Below are 18122 nucleotides of genomic sequence, written 5' to 3' on the forward strand. Positions count from 1 at the left end.
CCAAAATTCATTTTGCCGTTGATATTGTCCTGGTTCAAGTTACTTCACCTTTTACTTGGATTTCAATAAAAGGGTCCCAGTGCCTCTCTTTGCCCCCACCTCCACCCATCATCTATTTAGAAAACAAGAGGTTTTCAGAAACTTCATGGAAAATGCACATTATTGGAAAAGCTATGCACAGAGTTCCCAACTTTTTACATCAGAATAAACATTTTAATTCCAATTTTACATGAAATTTTTGAAATACCCTAATTATATGACTAGAGTAAACTGAGATCATGTCACTTCTCTCTACAAAATTCTGGAAAACCTTCACATTGTATTCAGATAGACACATTTGCGTGGCACTGCACGGTCTGGCTCATTTTTCATGTCTGTCATCCACGATCTCGCCCTTCTGTGTTTCTCTGACCTTCCCTCCACCTGTTCCTGCTGCTGTAGCATCTTGCTGCAGCCATCCTGTTCCCAGTATCAGCCAGTTTTGAGAAACCCGTGCTTCTTAAACAGGCAAGCATGTTTATCCTGCTCTGCAGGCTTTGCTCTGGCTGTTGGCCCAACCTCAGAGCTCTTCATCCATAAACGTACTCTTGGTTCATTTCTTCCCCTGGAAGATTTTTGTTTACATTATCGCCATGTCCAGGACTTGTGTGCTGACCATCTAACTGGAAACCTCCAAACTCCTTTCTTCCCAGTGATCCTGATCCTCTTTACCCAGCTCCAATTTTTCAATTTCTTTCCGTGGCATTTGTTGTCCTTTAACATACTAGGTAACTCATCAGATTATCATGCTTAGTACTTATTTTTGCTCCCCATCTCATTCCTAGTAGAATATAATGTTCATGAAGTAAAGAATCTTCATTATTTCTTGAAGTATTAAGAGATACAGCTTTGTTAAAAGAGAGCTCGCTCGCTCGCTCGCTCTCTCACACACACACACAGAGCTGTTATTGCTTGCGACTATTAGGGCTGGGCTAGGCTGATCTCAGGAAGCCAGAACTGCATGTGAGTGAGTCTCCGGTGAGCCAGCAAAGACTCAAGTACTTGAACCATCATATGCTGCCTCCTGCAAAGCGCATTCTCTGGAAGCTGGAATTGGGAGCAAAGCCAGGACTCAAACTCAGGCACTGCAATTCGGGCTGTGGGCCTTCCCAGCAATGTCTCACCTGCTATGCCAATTGCCCACCCCTGTTTCACTTACTGATGTATCCTAATCAACAATGATGACTGGACACAGTAGATGTTAAATAAGTATTTGTAAATGAATACAGAACATCAATAAGGAATTCCTTGTATTCATTTTAATGAATTCATTTTAGCAAATTCTCTCCAATCCTAATTTCCTTATATTTTTCTCCCATGAAGGTTTTAGGACCCCTAAATATTGGGCAAGTTAATACTTTATACTTTTTTGTAAATTCCACAGTAATGGACAGTTGATTAAATTTTTACTGAGAAAAATAAGGATTTTATTATGAATTCTTCTTTATATAGAATCGTGTCATACACAAATATGGAAAATTTCTCCACTTTCTATTTGTATTCCATTTATTTCTTTATCTTGCCTAATTCTTTTCACTAAAAATTTCACTAATATATTGAATAAGGGCAATATGAGTCTGGTTCCAGATCTCAAAGAAAATGCTTTGAGATTTTTCCCGTTAAGTCTGATGTTGACTGTGGGCTTGTCATATATAATCTTTATTATGCTGAAGTATGTTTCTTACATACCTAATTTGTTCAGAGTTTATGTCATGAATGAATATTGGTTTTTATTGACTGCTTCTGTGGCTGCTGAGATGATCTTGTGACATTCTTCATTCTGTTGATAGAATTTGTTGTGTATATCAATATGGATATGTTGAACTATCCCTGCATCCCTGGTATAAATCTCACTTGATCATGATGAATGATTTTTTGCTGTTTTGTGGTTTTGATTTGCAAATATTTTGTTGATAATTTTTGCCTGTATGTTTTTCAGGGATTTTTTGGCTATAATTTTCTGTTATTCATAATTTTTAAAAAATATTTATTCATTTATTTGAAAGGCAGAGTTACAGAGAGGAGGGAGAGGGAGGGAGAAAGAGGGAGAAGGAGAGGGAGAGGGAGAAGGAGAGGGAGAGAAAGGTCTTCCACCTGCTGGTTCGATCCCTAAATGGCCTCAATGGCTGGAGCTGGGCCTATCTGGAGGCAGGAGCTTCTTATGGGTCTCCCACATGGGTACAGTGGCCCAAGGACTTGGGCCAACTTTTGCTGCTTCCCCAGGCCATAGCAGAGAGTTGGATCAGAAGTGGGGCAGCTGGAACTTGAACCGGTGCCCATACACAATGCCGGCACTGCAAGCTGTGGCTTTACCTACTACGCCACAGTGCTAGTCCCTATAATGAATTTTTAATAGCTAAATTTATTCAAGTTGAGAGTATGTTTTCTCCTTTTTGGGTGTTAAAAATTCATATATTAAATGCTTGTTGAGTGGCTGTTATATCAGGCCTGTTACATCATTCTGATGAATGCTAGGAAATAGGATGATAAACAAAAACATAATGGTGGTGCTGGCGCTGTGGCATAGCATGTAAATCCACCATCTGCGGTGCTGGCTTCTCATATGGGCACAGGTTCAAGTCCTGGCTGCTCCACTTCCAATTCAGCTCCCTGCTAATGTGCCTGGAAAAGCAGTAGAAAATGGCCCAAGTGTTTGGGCTCCGGCACCCTTGTGGGAGACCTGGAAGAAGCACCAAGCTTCTTGGCTCCAGATTGGCCCAGCTCTAGCCACTGCAGCCATTTGGGGAGTGAATGAGCAGATGGAAGACCTCTCTGTCTATGCCTCTGCCTCGCTGTAGCTCTTCCTTTCAAATGATAAATCTTTTTTTTTAAATTTTTAATTAATTAATTAATTTATTTATTTATTTTTGACAGGCAGAGTGGACAGTGAGAGAGAGAGACAGTGAGAAAGGTCTTCCTTTGCTGTTGGTTCACCCTCCAATGGCCGCTGCGGCCAGTGCGCTGCAGCCGGTGCACTGCGCTGATCTGATGGCAGGAGCCAGGTACTTCTCCTGGTCTCCCATGGGGTGCAGGGCCCAAGCACTTGGGCCATCCTCCACTGCACTCCCTGGCCACAGCAGAGAGCTGGCCTGGAAGAGGGGCAACTGGGACAGAATCTGGTGCCCCGACCGGGACTAGAACCCAGTGTGCCGGCGCCGCAAGGTGGAGGATTAGCCTAGTGAGCCGTGGTGCCAGCTCAAATGATAAATCTTAAAAAGCAAAACAGATAATGGCGATAATGAAAGGAAAGTTAAAGACAAATCCCTTACTAAGCAAAATAAAAGGTTTGCTAGTTTGTGGACCTCCAATTTAAATATATATATATATATATATATATATATATATTTATTTATTTGAAAGAACTAGAGCAAGAGAAATTTTCCATCTTCTGGTTCTTTTCACAAATGCCAGCAGTAGCTGGGGGCTAGGCCAGGCCAAAGCAAGGATCCGGGAACTCAGACTCGGTCTCCCACATGGATGGCAGGGATTCAATGACTTGAGCCATTATCTCCTACTGTTTCCTAGGGTGTGATTAGCAGAAAGTTGGAAATGAAGTGGAGCCAGTATTTAAAACAAGTACTCTGATATGGGAAGTGGAGCAGCCAGGACTTGAACTAATGCCCATCCATATGTGATGCCAGCAGTAGAGGTTGGGGCATTAACCTGCTGCACCACAGTGCCAGCTCCCCACAGCTTTAATTATTATTGTGTTTATCATTTTTAATATCTTACAGAACACATGTCCCTCATTATTTTTTTTACTCGTAATCCTGGATTTCTGCTAAGCTTATATTTGTTTATTAGTTATGGAGTCATTTTGTTTATTTTCATTTTCCTCCAAATTTAATTGAGATTGTAATCATGTAAACATATTACATAATTTAAAGACATTCACTCTTATGCTATGAAGCCTTCACTTGCAGAATCAGTGAATAAGGAAGTGAAATGAATGAGTCGTTTTTCAAATGTCCCCTGGCAGGAGTACGTCCCCACCGTCTCCATCCTGTGCAATCCAGGAATGAGAGCTCGACACTGGAAGCAGATGTCAGACATCGTGGGCTATGACCTGACTCCCGACTCCGGCACTACACTGAGAAAAGTCTTAAAATTAAACCTCGCACCATACTTGGAAAAATTTGAAGTGATAAGTGCAGGGGCAAGCAAGGTAGACACAAAGATCAACTGCCGTTCTTGATCTGATGAGTTTAATGAAATCATCACATTTTTTGTTGTTCTGGAAAATGTTAGCCCCAGGTTAGCAGTGGTTAGCAGAGGAGATGGCAACTGTGGTTCCCCTCCCCCACCCCAAAACACATATGTACTTGTGCTGAATCTAAAATAGAATTAACTCCTTTGACCCCTTAATTTTTTTTTTTTTAAGATTTATTTTTATTTGAAAGAGTTACAGAGAGAAGTAGAGATGCAGAGAGAGGTCTTCAATCTGTTGCTCATTCCCCAAAGGGCTGCAACGGCCGGAGCTGAGCAGATCCAAAGTCAGGAGCCAGGAGCTTCCTCTGAGTCTCCCACATGGGTGAAGGGGCTCAAGTGCTAGGCCATCTTCTACTGCTTTCTCAGGCCGTAGCAGAGAGCTGGATCAGAAGAGGAACCTCCGGGACTAGAACCGGCGCCCATATGGGGTACCGATGCTTTAGGCCAGGGTGCTGCAGTGCTGACCCCTTGGCATCTTAATTCTGCCACATTCTGATATAGTTGGATGATGAAGTGCAGAATTTTGTGTAGCCTGCCATAAGTGTGTGTTGTAGCTAACAAGTATGGCCCTAGGGGAAATATTCTTGAAACAGACAGAAAATGTCTTCTGGCCACAGGCAGCCTGCAGAAAGGCCACCTGGAGAAACCCTGCAGGTGTTTATTCTGGTCCACTTGAATAGGGACAGCATTACTTTTCACAGCACGTGAATTTTTTGAAAAAAATATGTAATTGTTCTTTTTAGAACGTTTGAGGTTGTTTTTAAAAACCTAACAATGATACTGCAGTGAGACACCTAAAGGAAGTGATAGTATAAGGCGTGAACTGCTCACCGAATTAGTAGAGAAACTCAGTGTAGTAAATAAGACCCTTTCTTCACTACCTGATTCCTTCTTCACTACTCCCGTGCAGGAATTTTCATTAGAGAAAGCGATGCACATGATGATAGGAACTTGGGATGATATCGCTTTTCACATAAGCCTCTATCGTGATACTGGAGTGTGTATTCTTTCTTCGGTGGATGAGATTCAGGCTATCCTTGATGACCAGATTATAAAAACTCAGACTATCAGAGGCTCACCTTTCATCAAACCATTTGAAAAAGAGATCAAGGTATAGTAAATAAGATAGTTAGCTCTTGATCATTTATAAAAATGCAATCTTATTATATAGATGCTTGTATGGAAATAAGTCCATTTGTTTTGCTAGCTTTTAAAATGTTGATTCAAATCATATTCTATAGCTTTGATATTTCATCTAGAACCAATATTAATTAATTAATGTAGAAATATATATATATAAAATATATAAAATATATTTTATTAAAGTTTTTTTCAGTGATAGTGATGGACTTGGAAGCAAAATAGTTGACATTGTTTATTTTGACTTTAGAAAAGCCTGGATCTGGTTTTATGATGCAGTCTTGTAACTTATGTAAAAATTTGCACATCATACTTTAATTATATGTGTGAACAACTAACAGAGTTTTTTTTTTGGACAGGCAGAGTGGACAGTGAGAGAGAGAGACAGAGAGATAGGTCTTCCTTTGCCGTTGGTTCACCCTCCAATGGCCGCTGCGGCCAGCGCGCTGCAGCCGGTGCACTGAGCTGATCCGATGGCAGGAGCCAGGTACTTCTCCTGGTCTCCCATGGGGTGCAGGACCCAAGGACTTGGGCCATCCTCCACTGCACTCCCTGGCCACAGCAGATAGCTGGCCTGGAAGAGGGGCAACTGGGACAGAATCCGGCGCCCCAACTGGGACTAGAACCTGGTGTGCTGGCGCCGCAAGGTGGAGGATTAGCCTAGTGAGCCGTGGCACCGGCCTAGAGTTTTTTTTAGAGTAGTTAATGTTGTTGTCTACTTAAAAATGATATTTGAGACCCCAGGTATCTTATATTGATATAAGTAAATGTAGAAAGGAAATAAATTATAGTAACTAATAGCTTGATAAATATGATCAAAATTTTAATTGGAGACCATACAGAATGGAGAAGAGATACTGGTTTATTTCTAACTACATCTCAGATACTGCCCTGGGCATTATTACATTTATTAGCAAATTTAATTCCCACAGCAGACCTTCAAGGAAGGTGCTGTATTACCTGTATTCATAGAAGAAGAAACCAAGGTATAGGATGTGGATGATTGGCTCATGTTGACCCAGATGATAAATGACAGCGGTAGGATTCAAACCAGGGCAATTTGGTCTTTTTGTTTGTTTTCTATAGCTATGATTTTTATTTTGTTTAAACATTGTTTATTGCCAAATAGTAATTACATATACTTATGGGGCACACTGTGATATTTTGATAATGTGTTTACAATGTAGAATGTTTAATCTGGGCATAAACAGTGCTTTCTAGAAGACCATTGCTGCTGCTATTAGGAGAAACATAGAGCAGTGTTTTTCTAAGGGATGTGAGATGTCACATTTCCCCCATGGAACAGGCTAGCCCAGCTTTTCCTGAATAGATACTGTGTGTCCTCTGTAGGAATTTCTAATGTGTTAACAAGAAGAGTTTAGATGGCAAATTAGAAGAACATGAAAGAAAAAGAGAACTTCAGGAGGCCAGGACGTTAAGGCACGTACTTGTACTTAAGACCAAAAGCCAGATTATCTGAGTGATCTTCAGCTAATGGGATATCTTTGAGTTTGGGGCACCTACCAGAACAAAGCAGGCTGACTGTATCGATGTTTTCATTTCATTCTGTTCCATTCCATCTATAAGTGATCTTAAGGTGTAAGCTAAATGCATTGATTTGAAAATAATAGTAAATTTTCAGTAAGATTTTCTTACTGTAATCTATAGCTTTTCTTTAATAACAAGGCTTTAGAACAGCGGGCTTTTCTTTCAGGCCTGGGAGGACCGTTTGATTCGAATACAAGAGACGATTGATGAGTGGTTAAAAGTGCAAGCTCAGTGGTTGTATCTGGAGCCCATCTTCTGTTCCGAGGATATCATGCAACAGATGCCGGAGGAAGGGCGTCAGTTTCAGACGGTGGACAGACACTGGAGGGATATCATGAAGTTCTGTGCTAAAGACCCAAAGGTAGAGGGTTTGTTTCCTCTCTTTCAGTGGGTAAACCTTTTATTTTTTGCGTGTGAAAGAAGGCATATGACTTTTCCCCCTGGTTACAGAAATAAAACTAAGAAGCTCAGAAACATGTTAGAAAGTGAAAAAGAAAAATTATTTTTAATACAATTGGTCAGATGCACCACTATGTATGTTAGAGCTACTTCAAGTGTAAATTTAATTCACTTGGTTTCTACTAGAAACACTCACTGTTTGCCTTACTCCCAAGATAAACAGACAAATAAAAGTTGGTGGTGGGCAGTGATGAACAGTGCAAGTGATTCACCTGGCTTTCCACCTGGTGACTCTGCAGAAAGAATCTGCTGTTCTCTGAGTTGTCTCAGTTCCTTTGCTTCTCTTCTAGTAAGGAGAAACTTGGCTGAGTGTGATTCCAGTGTCCAAAGGCAGACTGTATTTTTCATATGTGCGGCACACATTGTCCTTAGATATGTATCTACTTTTTATATAGTATTCTACTCAAGAAATATTTTATTCTGGTGCTGAATGAGAAATTAGTTGTTTTAGCCTTAGTAAGAGTGTATGTACACGGAAATGTATGAGTGTCAAGGATTTTGCTTTGCCTGTTGACTTTAGAACCTCTGTGCCACATGATATATTTTTGTGGATTGGTAGCCAGCAATTTTTTTTTCTGCAAATGGCTAGAGCTTAGGCTGTGTAAGACAAATGGTGAGGAAGCAGTCAGAGACAGCATGAGAAGGGACAAATATCTTATGTTCTCCCTGATCAGTGACAACTAACCAAGCACCAAAAAGGAAACCTGTTAAAGTGAAATGAACACTATGAGAAACGGTGACTTGATCAGCACTTGCCCTGACTGTTGATGAACAATTTAATATGTTATCCCTCTTAGTGTTTTTTTTTTGTCTGTTCTACTTAATACTATTGGTTTAATTCTGTAATTAATACACAGTTATTCTTAAGTGTTGATACTTAACTGAAAAGTGATCCCTGTTAAATATGAGTGGGAATAAGAGAGGGAAGAGATGTGCAAATTGGGACATGCTCAAGCTGACTTGCCCCAAACAGTAGAGTTAGAAACATACCAGGGGATTCCAATTCAATCCCATCAAGGTTGCACGTACCAATGCCATCCCACTAGTCCATTTGATCAATTTCTGTTCACAATTGATCATAATGAAAGGACTAAGAATCAAAGGGATCACATAAACAAGACTAGTGTCTGAAAATACTAACCGATAGAACAAAAAAGGGAGAGAATGATCCAGCATGGGAAGCGGGATACACAGCAGACTCATAGAATGGTGGATGTCCTAAACAGCACTCTGGCCCCAGAATCAGCCCTTAAGGCATTCGGATCTGGCTGAAAAGCCCATCAGAGTATTTTAAGCATGGAAAGCCAAGACACTCTGGCAAAACAAAACAAAACAAAACAAAACCTAAATGAAAGATCTCCACGCGTGAGATCCCAGTGGAAAGAACAGGTCATCAAAGAAGGTACCTTTCTCTGAAGGGAGGAGAGAACTTCCACTTTGACTATGACCTTGTCTAATTATGATAAGATTCGGTGAATCTTTGCCATAGCTATGGCAACTCATGACAAGAGCCTAGGGTGATTACTGATGCCATAAACAAGAGTGTCAATTTGTAAAGTCAACAACAGGAGTCATTGTGCATTTACTCCTCATGTAGGATCTCTGTCCTTAATGTGCTGTACATTGTGATTTAATGCTATAACTAGTACTCAAACAGTATTTTTCACTTTGTGTTGCTATGTGGGTGCAAACTGTTGAAATCTTTACTTAATATATACTAAACTGATCTTCTGTATATAAAGAGAATTGAAAAATGAATCTTGATGTGAATGGAAGGGGAGAGGGAGCAGGAAAGGGGAGGGGTGCAAGTTGGAGGGAAATTATGGGGGGGGGAAGCCATTGTAATCCATAAGCTGTACTTTGGAAATTTATATTCATTAAATAAAAGTTAAAAAAAGGAATAGTTACAGTTTACTGAATTCTAATAAATTTTACGTAACAAAAATATTTCACTACAAGTTTTATGAAGTTTTGATACTTGAACCTTTTTTATGTATATTGTAGGCTAATAAATGTCTTATAATTGTGTCTAGCATATAAATGCTGACGTAGGTGAATGTCTCTTTTAGGTTCTTGCTGCTACTTCTTTAACAGGTTTATTGGAAAAACTTCAGAACTGTAATGAACTTTTGGAGAAAATTATGAAAGGACTCAATGCTTACCTTGAGAAGAAACGTCTGTTCTTCCCCCGGTATGCCAGGTTATTCATTATGCTACAACATAAAGTGCTTTCTGGTGTGTAGTCAATTAGAACGAAAGCTTTGATATTTGCATGTTTTTCCCCCTAGTTTCTTCTTCTTATCCAATGATGAAATGTTAGAGATTTTGTCAGAGACCAAAGATCCACTCAGAGTCCAGCCTCATTTAAAAAAGTGCTTTGAGGGCATTGCAAAGTTGGAGTTCCTTCCCAATTTGGACATTAAGGCCATGTACAGCTCCGAGGGCGAGCGTGTGGAGCTGATTGCGCTGATTTCCACATCTGCAGCGCGCGGTGCTGTGGAAAAGTGGCTCATCCAAGTGGAAGACCTGATGCTCCGGAGCATTCACGACGTGATCGCTGCGGCCAGGCTGGTGAGCGCCCCGGGAATTCACGTCCATCCCTTTTTCCGCAAAGGCGTTGTTTCAGGAGGGGTTAAGAGGATACCAGGAAAGGAACACTCAGAGTTCTTACTACTTCAAACCATGTGTTATTTTCTTTACGTCCTTATTTGTTTTTAACATTATTTTTAAAATAGCAATAGCAGTAAGAATTGGTAGGTAGGTTATGAGTAAGTGTTATAAAAAGGAGAAAAGGTGGAATGAGGGAGTAATATGGGAATATGAATTTAGAGTGGAGGGGGCATATCTGGTGGGTGATGGGCTCTTAGAGGAAGTGACATTGCTACTGAGACTCCAAGGATAAGCAGGAATCATCCAGGAAAACAGCAAATGATAGAGTATCTAGGTATCCTGTATAAAGGCCCGGGGTTCAGAATGAACCAAAAGACTGGCGAGAACCTGAGAGAAAAGAACAGCATAGAGTGAGCAAGTTGGGGAGTGAAGTCAGATGAACTTGGAAAGGAAGGCACTTAGTTTTCATTTTATTTAAATGCAATGAAAAGGCTTTTCAGTATTTTAATCAGAGAGACCTATCTGGATTCATATTTTTATTCCACTAAAGTTCTGGTATCCAGAACAGGTTAGTAGAGGGAGGTATGAAAACAAGAAGGCAAATTAGGAGTCTCTTGTATTAGCCCAGGTTAAATATGGTGAAGGCCGGCACTGGGCAGGTGGCAGAAGATTGGAACAAAATAGATGAGTTAGAAATATATTTTGCATTTAATTTCAAGAGGTCTTGGTAACAAATTGGTTGTAGAGTACAAAGGTGAGGAGGGGGTAGTCTTGAGTCAGTTTTAGGTTTAGGTTCTTATTTTATTTTTACGATTTATTTATTTGAAAAGCAAAGTTGAGAGAGAGAGAGAGAGAGAGCTAGAGAGAGAGAGCGCGCGCTATCTCCATCCACTGATTCACTCCCCAGATGGATGGCTGCAACTCCTGGGACTGGGGCAGGCTGGAGCCAGGATCTTCTTCTGGGTATCTCACATGGGTGTAGGAGCCCAAGCACTTGGGCCATCTTCTGCCAATTTCCCCAGCACATTAATAGGGAGCTGGATCAGAAGTGGAGCAGCCAAGAGCCAAACCAGTACTCATATGGGATGCCGGCATGGCAAGTGGCAGCTGCACCACAGTGTTGGCCCCAGGTTTTTGCTTTTAACATATAGTTGTGTTTATTCTGGGGAATGACTGGAGGAGAAGTAGTTTGTGAAGGCCTGGGGAAAGATCAGTATCTCAGTATTAGATATGTTAAAACTGAAATGCTCATGAGAGATCCCAGTGGCTGTGTTCAGTGGTTCAGTTCTCCTTGGAAGTGGGTGCTAAATGTATGATTTAGTTCCCTTACTGCTTTTTACACTTGAAACAACTACTTAGAAATGAGATGAAAGGAGTATATATAATAAAACTGGAATATAACACCTTGGCACTGCATGTACCTCCCTTAACACTAATCTGATTAATTTAATCTTGAATAGCACACACTGGTGTTTTTAGGCCTTTAGGACCACAAAGGAGCAGCTGTGCAGTTAAAGAATAGGCTTAAAAGACCTCGAGGTCTCAACATCCAGCAGCTCACTGCAGTTGAATGTTAGGAAGCTCTGGATTTTTTTTTTTTTTAAGAATTATTTTAGGGGCCAGCACCGTGGTGTAGTAGCTTAATCCTCTGCCTGCAGTGCTGGCATCCCATATGGGCACCAGTTCTTGTCCTGGCTGCTCTTCTTCCAATACAGCTCTCTGCTGTGGCCTGGGAAAGCAGCAGAAGATGGTTCAAGTCCTTGGGCCCCTGCACCCATGCAGGAGACCAGGAAGATGCTTCTGGCTCCTGGCTTCGGATTGGCGCAGCTCCAGCCATTGTGGCCATCTGGGGAGTAAACCAACAGAAGGAAGACCTTTCTCTGTGGGGAGCAACTCGGACTAGACTGTTACTCGAATTAAGACTTATTCTATGCATCTGCTCTCCCACAATATGGCGCTGGGAGAGGAGGAAACAGCTTTTACACAGCTGCCTCCAGTTCAACCAATAAGCAGCAGGACCTGCTCCTGATTGGAGGAGAGCAGCGTACTCGGTGTGTGGGTAGCAGAGTTGGGATTGGTGGAAGAGGACTATAAAGGAGGAGACAACATGCACCAGGAACATCTAAGAGGAACATCTATCTGAAGGAACACCTGTGCAGCCCCCGAGAGAGCCGGCCGGCGGTGTGCCGCTCCCCCGCGGAAGTGGGGAAAGTGGCAGGGGGAACCGCCCTTCCACGGAGGTGGAAGGGATGGTAGCCAACCCGGGAAGAACCAGCAGCAAACCCAGGGAGGGCCGAGCAGACAAAAGAACAGCGCAGGGTCCTGTGTCGTTCCTCCACAAAGACGGGGAGCGACATTTCTCTGTCTCCCCCTCTCACTATCTATAACTCTACCTCTCAAATAAATAAAATCTTTAAAAAAATAGAATTAATTTATTTATATGAAAGACAGGAGTTACAGAGGAAGTAGAGCCAGAGAGAGAGAGAGAGGTCTTCCATTCCGCTTCTTCACTCTCTAAATGACCACAACGGCCAGAGCGGAGCTGATCCAAAGCCGGGAGCCAGGAGCTTCCTCCAGGTGTCCCACGCTGGTGCAGGGGCCCAAGGAGTTGGGCCATCTCCTATTGCTTTCCCAGGCCATAGCAAGAGCTGAATTGGAAAAGGAGCAGCTGGGACTCCAGCCAGTGTCCATATGGGATGCTGGTGCTGCAGGCTGGGGCTTTAACCCGCTGCGCCACAGTGCTGGCCCCAAAGCTCCAGATCTTGAGGTGGCTGTTCTATATACTTCAGGGTTCCAGCTGGGGTTAAGCCACCACCTGCGACTCCTGCATCCCATGTCAGAGTACCTGGAATTGAGTTCCACCTCCACTTCCAATACTAAATACTTCCAAGGACTGAGTCCTACCTCTGGTATGGGAGATCTAGATGGAGTTCCTGGCTTCTGGTTTTGGCCTGGCCCCATCCCAGCAGTTGCTGGCACTTGGAGGGTCAACTAACATATGAAAGACCCCTCTCTCTCTGTAACTCTTCTTTTCAAATAAATAAAAATAAAATAAACTTTTAAAAATGTTCCTGCAGATACATCTTGATTTTTTATTCTTATTTTACTGTTTATAATTTCATACAAGCCAAAGCAACTGGGAAGACTCAATATTAACTATGAAAGTACTTCCTTAATCAATATAGAAATCTACTTTCCATGTACCTAGTAATGGCTCACGGTCCCTGTTTATCCTTTTTTGAAGCTTAGGTTATTTTGTCATTTGTCTTTATTTCCAAATATTGCTAGTAAGAATCAGTTTGTAGTAATGTGTGAGTTTAACATTTTTATATCTAAGATGGTGTTATTGTATTAAAAATACAGTTTCCATCAACATCAACTTCAAAATTTATTCTCGAGTTGATTTGTTTCACTTTATAGTTTGGATCTGTTAGTATCATTATTATTGAGCCAAGCTATTCTGTAAAAGATTAAAGCTCCCCCCCAAAAAAAAATCCATTTAAATGCATTTGAATGTAAAAGAATAAGAAAAAAAAGAAATTGTGCTTTGAACACAAAAGTACAGATTTTTCAATTACGTTTAAATAAATTTATAGTTTAAATTATATACTTTGGTTATACAAGGTTTTAGAGAAGCTATGGACAAAAGTCCAGTTTTCTGTATTGTATAGTCTTCAAAAAATTGGCATCAATATATATAATCTACTTGAGTTTGTTTTTACAGTTTAATAAAGCCTTTTTATTTTGTTATTAGAGGAGTGATATGTATTCTATGTAAAAAATGTGACAACTCCTCTCAATAACGGACCACAATATAGAAATAAATTTCCAGGAAAAAAGAGATCACCCATTATTAGCATGATGGTACCCATCTTTCTATTCTTTTATCAACAAATATGTCAAAAATATAATATATGTAAATGTTTCAAGTCTTTGAAGTAGTCACATGAAGCTTTTATGGCTGGATGATTTTCTAACCTACAAATATACCAAATACTGCACTTCTGTATCTTTAGCAGTTTTTTCTAATAGTTTTTTCTGTTGAGCAGTTTTTTCTCTTCTAATCTCTTAAAGTTAAATATTCATTTTAATTATTCAGGCTTATCCAGAGTCTGCGAGAAGTGACTGGGTTCGAGAGTGGCCAGGTCAAGTTGTGCTTTGCGTTTCTCAAATGTTCTGGACTTCTAAGACACAGGAAGTTCTAAGTGGTGGATCGAAGGTAAAGCATGATTTGATTTTAAACAGTTGTACTCTTTTCTCCATTCCATGTTTCTGAGTTAGCTTGTCTGTTTTTTGTGAAGGTAATCCCTCTCTTCATTTTTATATATAATATAAAATTATGTAATTCTTTGAAATTTATTTTTACTATGCCTAGACAAAAATTGCTCCTGTCCATAGTTCATTTCTGTATCGAGATAGTCTATGAAGTCAGATTTTGTAAAACAGTATATGGGGTGGCACTGGGACACAGTGAGTTTACAGCTACTGCCTACAGTGCTAGCATCCCATATGAGCATCATTTCTAGTCCCGGCTGCTCTGCTTCTGATCCAACTCACTCCTAATGCACCTGGGAAAGCAGCAGAAGATGGCCCAAGTGCGTGAGTCTCCATACCCATGTGGGAGACCTGGAAGAAACTCCTGGCACTCCTAGCTTCGTCCTGGCCTATCCCTGGAAGTTGTGGTCAGTTGGGGGAGTGAACCAGCAGAAGGAAGATCTCTTTCTCTCTGTCTCTCCCTCTCTCTAACTCTGCCTTTCAAGTAATAAATAAATAAGTAAATAAATAAATACTTATTTTTTAAGAAAGAATAAATATATAACATACATATTCTAGGTAGAGTCTAACATCAATTAAGTTGCTTTTTTGTTTTATAGGGATTAAAGAAGTACTATACAGAACTTCAGAACCAACTAAATGATATTGTAGAGCTGGTCAGAGGAAAATTGTCTAAGCAGACCAGGATTACTCTGGGCGCTTTGGTGACTATTGATGTCCATGCTCGAGATGTGGTCATGGACATGATTGAACTAGGTGTGTGAGTTTTTCTTTACTATTAGCAGTAAAATATTGGTAGCTTCTAAAAAAAAAAAAAAAACAACTCAGACTATATATCTTTTTCTCAACAGAATTTCTTTCATGATCTTTTTTATAGGCTGGAAATTATGAATTAAGTTAATGTTTTGCTGATATAAAAGATAAAACACCCATTTTTCAAATCATTTCCATTTAAGGATCATGTGTTTGATTTTACGTTGTTCTTTGTAGGTGTCTCACATGATACAGATTTCCAGTGGCTGGCTCAGCTCCGTTACTACTGGGAATATGAGAATGTGCGAGTTCGTATCATCAATTGCAACGTAAAATACGCTTATGAATATCTCGGCAACTCACCCCGACTTGTCATTACTCCTCTAACTGATCGATGTTACAGGACATTGGTATGTGTTTAAATTACTTAAATTCACACATTAGAGATTATTTTTTGGTGTGATGTCATATTTTCTCATTGAAATTTTTTTTTAAAGATTTTTAAAAAATTTGACAAATAGAGTTAGACAGTGAGAGAGAGACAGAGAGAAAGGTCTTCTTTCCATTGGTTCACTCCCCAAATGGCCACTATGGCCGGTACTGCGCCGATCTGAAGCCAGGAGCCAGGTGCTTCTTCCTGGTCTCCCATGCGAGTACAGGGGCCCAAGCACTTGGGCCATCCTCCGCTGCCTTTCCGGGCCACAGCAGAGAGCTGGACTGGAAGATAAGCAAGCGGGACTAGAACCCGGCGCCCATATGGGATGCCAGCACCGCAGGCAGAGGATTAACCAAGTGAGCCACGGTGCCAGCCCCCTCATTGAAATTTAATATGGCTCTCCTTATTAATTTTCTTACATGTAATAGTTGAACCCTTCCTGATTCCAAATTCTAACATGGAATAGAAGTGCTGAATATTTACTACTGTGTGCGTGTGTAGCCTACAGGAGTAGATTCTCTCGTATGGATATTGTGAGTCACTTCTAACGGGATGATTTGAAAAAGGAAGGTGCTGGAGATATGAAGACAGACGTGGAGCTTTGGAAAGCAGTATCATTTTTTGCAGTGAAGTCCTGGGAGAGATACAGAAGTTGAAGAGTGTACCTTTGAGCCCTGGAACTCCAAATTAGTGCTGTTGTGTAGCAGGGACAGAGTCTATGAGGTCTCTGCTTGGTTGCAAAGCTATGGAAGGTACAGCGATGATCATAAACACCTGGGAATATGTTTCAGGAAATTTGCATTTCAAGCAAGCTGCAAATAAATTTTTTTTTGACAGGCAGAGTGGACAGTGAGAGAGAGAGACAGAGAGAAAGGTCTTCCTTTTGCTGTTGGTTCACCCTCCAATGGCCGCCGCGGCTGGTGCGCTGCGGTCGGCGCACCGCGCTGATCTGAAGCCAGGAGCCAGGTGCTTCTCCAGGTCTCCCATGGGGTGCAGGGCCCAAGCACCTGGGCCATCCTCCACTGCACTCCCTGGCCACAGCAGAGAGCTGGCCTGGAAGAGGAGCAACTGGGACAGAATCCGGCGCTCCGACCGGGACTAGAACCCGGTGTGCCGGCGCCACTAGGTGGAGGATTAGCCTAGTGAGCCGCGGCGCTGGCTTTTTTTTTTTTTTTTTTGACACTTTTTTTTTTAGTATAAGAACATCCCCAAAATTGCATGGAACCTACACTAATACGTTATTTTTTGTTATTCTGAAGTTGAAATGTAACTGAGCATTCTGTGTTTTTATTTACTAAATCTGACAGCTCTACCTGGGGATTGTGGGAGGAGCATCAAGACTCTCCAACAGGCACCCATATGAGGTGATGGTACTACAGTTGGCAGCTTTACCTGTTAGGCCACAGCTCCAGCCCCAATCAACAGCATTTTTGTATTAGCATACCTTAAAGTTCAGAATCATTTCACATCTTGACAGTATCTGTACCTTTAATATAATCCAGATAACCTAATTAGTGTCTTTATAAAATAAGAGATATCCTTTGACATTTCCAGGGCCCCAGTGGAAATATCAAAGTCCAAAGAATTTGTAACTTTGATTTTTTTGAATGCTTGTCAAAGATACCAAGAGGGCTTAAAATATCTCATTGAAATAAGATCCTTTAATATCACCAAATAATATCCATTAGTTTAGGCTGACTCACCTTGTTGTAGACCAGATTTAATCATAATTATGAAGTGGTCACTTAAATGTTTTAAATTAAGTATATATCCAAAACACTCCCCCCCCCTTTTTTTTTTAAAGATTTATTTTATTTATTTGAAATACAGAGTTACAGTGAGGGGTAGAGACAGAGAGAGAGGTCTTCCATCTGCTGGTTTACTCTCCACAGATGGCTGTAACAGCCAGAGCCGCACCAATCCAAAGCCAGGAGGCAGGAGCTCCCTCCAGGTCTCCCACGTGGGCGTAGGGGCCCCAGGACTTGAGCCATCCTCCACTGCCATCCCAGGCCACAGCAGTGAGCTGGATCGGAAGTGGAGCAGCCAGGACTAGAATTGGTGCCCATATGGGATGCTGGTGCTTCCGGCCAGGCCTTTAACCTACTGCACCACAGCGCCAGCCCCCCAAAACACCCTTAACTCTCTTAAAAGTCAGCTCTTTTCAAACAATCAGAACTTAAGGAGGACAGCGGGGCCGGCGCCGCGGCTCACTAGGCTAATCCTCCGCCTAGTGGCGCCGGCACACCGGGTTCTAGTCCCGGTTGGGGCGTCGGATTCTGTCCCGCTTGCCCCTCTTCCAGGCCAGCTCTCTGCTGTGGCCAGGGAGTGCAGTGGAGGATGGCCCAGGTGCTTGGGCCCTGCACCCCATGGGAGACCAGGATAAGTACCTGGCTCCTGCCATCGGATCAGCGTGGTGCGCCGGCTGCAGCGTGCCGGCCGTGGCGGCCATTGGAGGGTGAACCAATGGCAAAAGGCGGACCTTTCTCTCTGTCTCTCTCTCTCACTGTCCACTCTGCCTGTCAAAAAAAAAAAAAACCAAAAAAAAAAAAACCAAAAAAACAAAAACAGCAGAGAGCACAAGAGAATATAGCAGAATACAAATTCTGTCTCTTTGGTGGGTTACCAAAATGAGAGATAAAAATTTTGAATATAA

At 41.6% G+C, this 18122-nt stretch overlaps 1 protein-coding gene across 1 annotated transcript in view; it reads left to right on the forward strand.

Annotated features, from left to right (window-relative positions):
- Positions 1–18122, forward strand: part of DNAH12 (dynein axonemal heavy chain 12) — a 209048-nt gene that overhangs the window by 50153 nt on the left and 140773 nt on the right. The window contains exons 18-25 of the mRNA XM_051852268.3: positions 4019–4204; positions 5159–5359; positions 7103–7297; positions 9465–9586; positions 9684–9966; positions 14105–14224; positions 14880–15036; positions 15271–15443. Coding sequence (XP_051708228.3) covers positions 4019–4204; positions 5159–5359; positions 7103–7297; positions 9465–9586; positions 9684–9966; positions 14105–14224; positions 14880–15036; positions 15271–15443 — 1437 coding nt within the window. The remainder of the gene's footprint in view (positions 1–4018; positions 4205–5158; positions 5360–7102; positions 7298–9464; positions 9587–9683; positions 9967–14104; positions 14225–14879; positions 15037–15270; positions 15444–18122) is intronic.

This window comes from Oryctolagus cuniculus, chromosome 10, assembly GCF_051225735.1.
Source record: "Oryctolagus cuniculus isolate XC-2025 breed Fujian yellow rabbit chromosome 10, ASM5122573v1, whole genome shotgun sequence".
NCBI lineage: Eukaryota > Metazoa > Chordata > Mammalia > Lagomorpha > Leporidae > Oryctolagus > Oryctolagus cuniculus.